Below are 1452 nucleotides of genomic sequence, written 5' to 3'. Positions count from 1 at the left end.
GATTATCTTTAGATTTGTCAATTTTACTTATGTGATGAAAATAGTGATTCTGCGGTGGGGTCGGTTTTTTCTATTAATAATCTGAGTGACTTGACTGGACATGAGTAAATATTGGATGAATACATTCTTTTATCATGTGACGCATCTTTGACTCAGTTTTTTTTGTTGAGTTTGATGATTAATTGTTACATATATTCGACAATGACTTTAGGGTTAACTGTTTGTGGAATTCCAACCGTGAGTGACAAAATGTATAGCAAGATTGTACCACACTTTGTATCTTAAAATGGCAGGATTTGTTTCAAAATTGGACAGGTATGACGCTATATATATTATGTAAATCGTAGCGTTCAATGACATTTTTGTGATTTGTGGGGCGTGCTAATCCATGTTTCATATGTGCTTCAATTTAGCATCCAACATGGAGTTTGCAGGCTTTAAGGCTTTGTCTCGAACAATGTCATTGATTTATTTTGCATAAATGTCTATTCAATTTAGATCGAACATTTTTTAGAGAGTTTTTGCATTTGCAATGCTCCATTCTGAAAAATAAAGTTCAGAAAATATGCGAAACTCATGATGAAATTCATTTTGGGTGGCTTACCTCTGTACAAATTTCAATTTTAGCTGAATCAATAATAGAGATTGTAGCCTAAGCCTTACTGACAAATTTAATGTAGGCCAGTATATCAATAAGTATAACTACCTTGGAATAAATTAACACACCATTTTGTATTTTTCTTCATTGATTCTGATTGTCGACCATCTTCGATTGTTTTCAGGGCTTCGGCAATCTGGAATCTGGGCTGGACTTGTGATGATTCTTTAGAAAGAGTATGGTCTGTAACTATATGGGCCGCCTCAGGGGCTGTTGGAGACGGAATTGATAAAGTGGTCTGTGCCCGTTCATCATATATGCCTCAACTTTTCATCATATTTAGTTGTACACTGTCCTGTTGGCGCTGTGAGCCTAAATCTGCTGATGTAGATGATTACATGTATTTAGGCAACCAAAATTGCAGGGTGACATCTGTATATGTATGTTATCTTCGTGATCACTAGAAAGTGGGATGTCTTCAAAGATTTCATCATAATTTCCAAGAAAAAATTGCCGTATTTCGCCATCTCGACTGAAAACGGAAAAGCAGACGACATCGACGCTGTGTTGTGGCGACGTCAATCAAATGATAAAAGTAATCTGTAACGGGGCCGAGCTTATATTTACATTCTGTTTACACAGATATAAACCAAATACATGTGATCGCTGTAATCCAATCAAATTGTGGGATACCATATAAACGGAATCATGATTTAATTATAATGCCTTATTAGGTGACTGGTATCCGGTTTCCAATAAATGATTGATTTCTCAATGACATTAGTAACCTTTAAATGATTAATCTTATCAGGCTATTATCTTTAGAAGAAATAGCTCAGATCATGATTTTCATT

General features: G+C 35.1%; 1 protein-coding gene across 1 annotated transcript; it reads left to right on the top strand.

The window, feature by feature from the left end:
- Positions 1–286: 286 nt before the first annotated feature.
- On the top strand, positions 287–1062 carry LOTGIDRAFT_155688 (hypothetical protein; the record flags this gene model as incomplete). Its single annotated transcript, XM_009068227.1, has 2 exons — positions 287–315; positions 783–1062. The coding sequence occupies 2 exons, from the start codon at positions 287–289 to the stop codon at positions 1060–1062; spliced, it is 309 nt and encodes a 102-aa protein (XP_009066475.1).
- Positions 1063–1452: the final 390 nt, after the last annotated feature.

This window comes from Lottia gigantea (genome assembly GCF_000327385.1).
Source record: "Lottia gigantea unplaced genomic scaffold LOTGIsca_9, whole genome shotgun sequence".
Lineage (NCBI taxonomy): Eukaryota > Metazoa > Mollusca > Gastropoda > Lottiidae > Lottia > Lottia gigantea.
The sequence above is the reverse complement of the archived record's forward strand: the minus strand, read 5'-3'. Positions and strand labels throughout refer to the sequence as shown.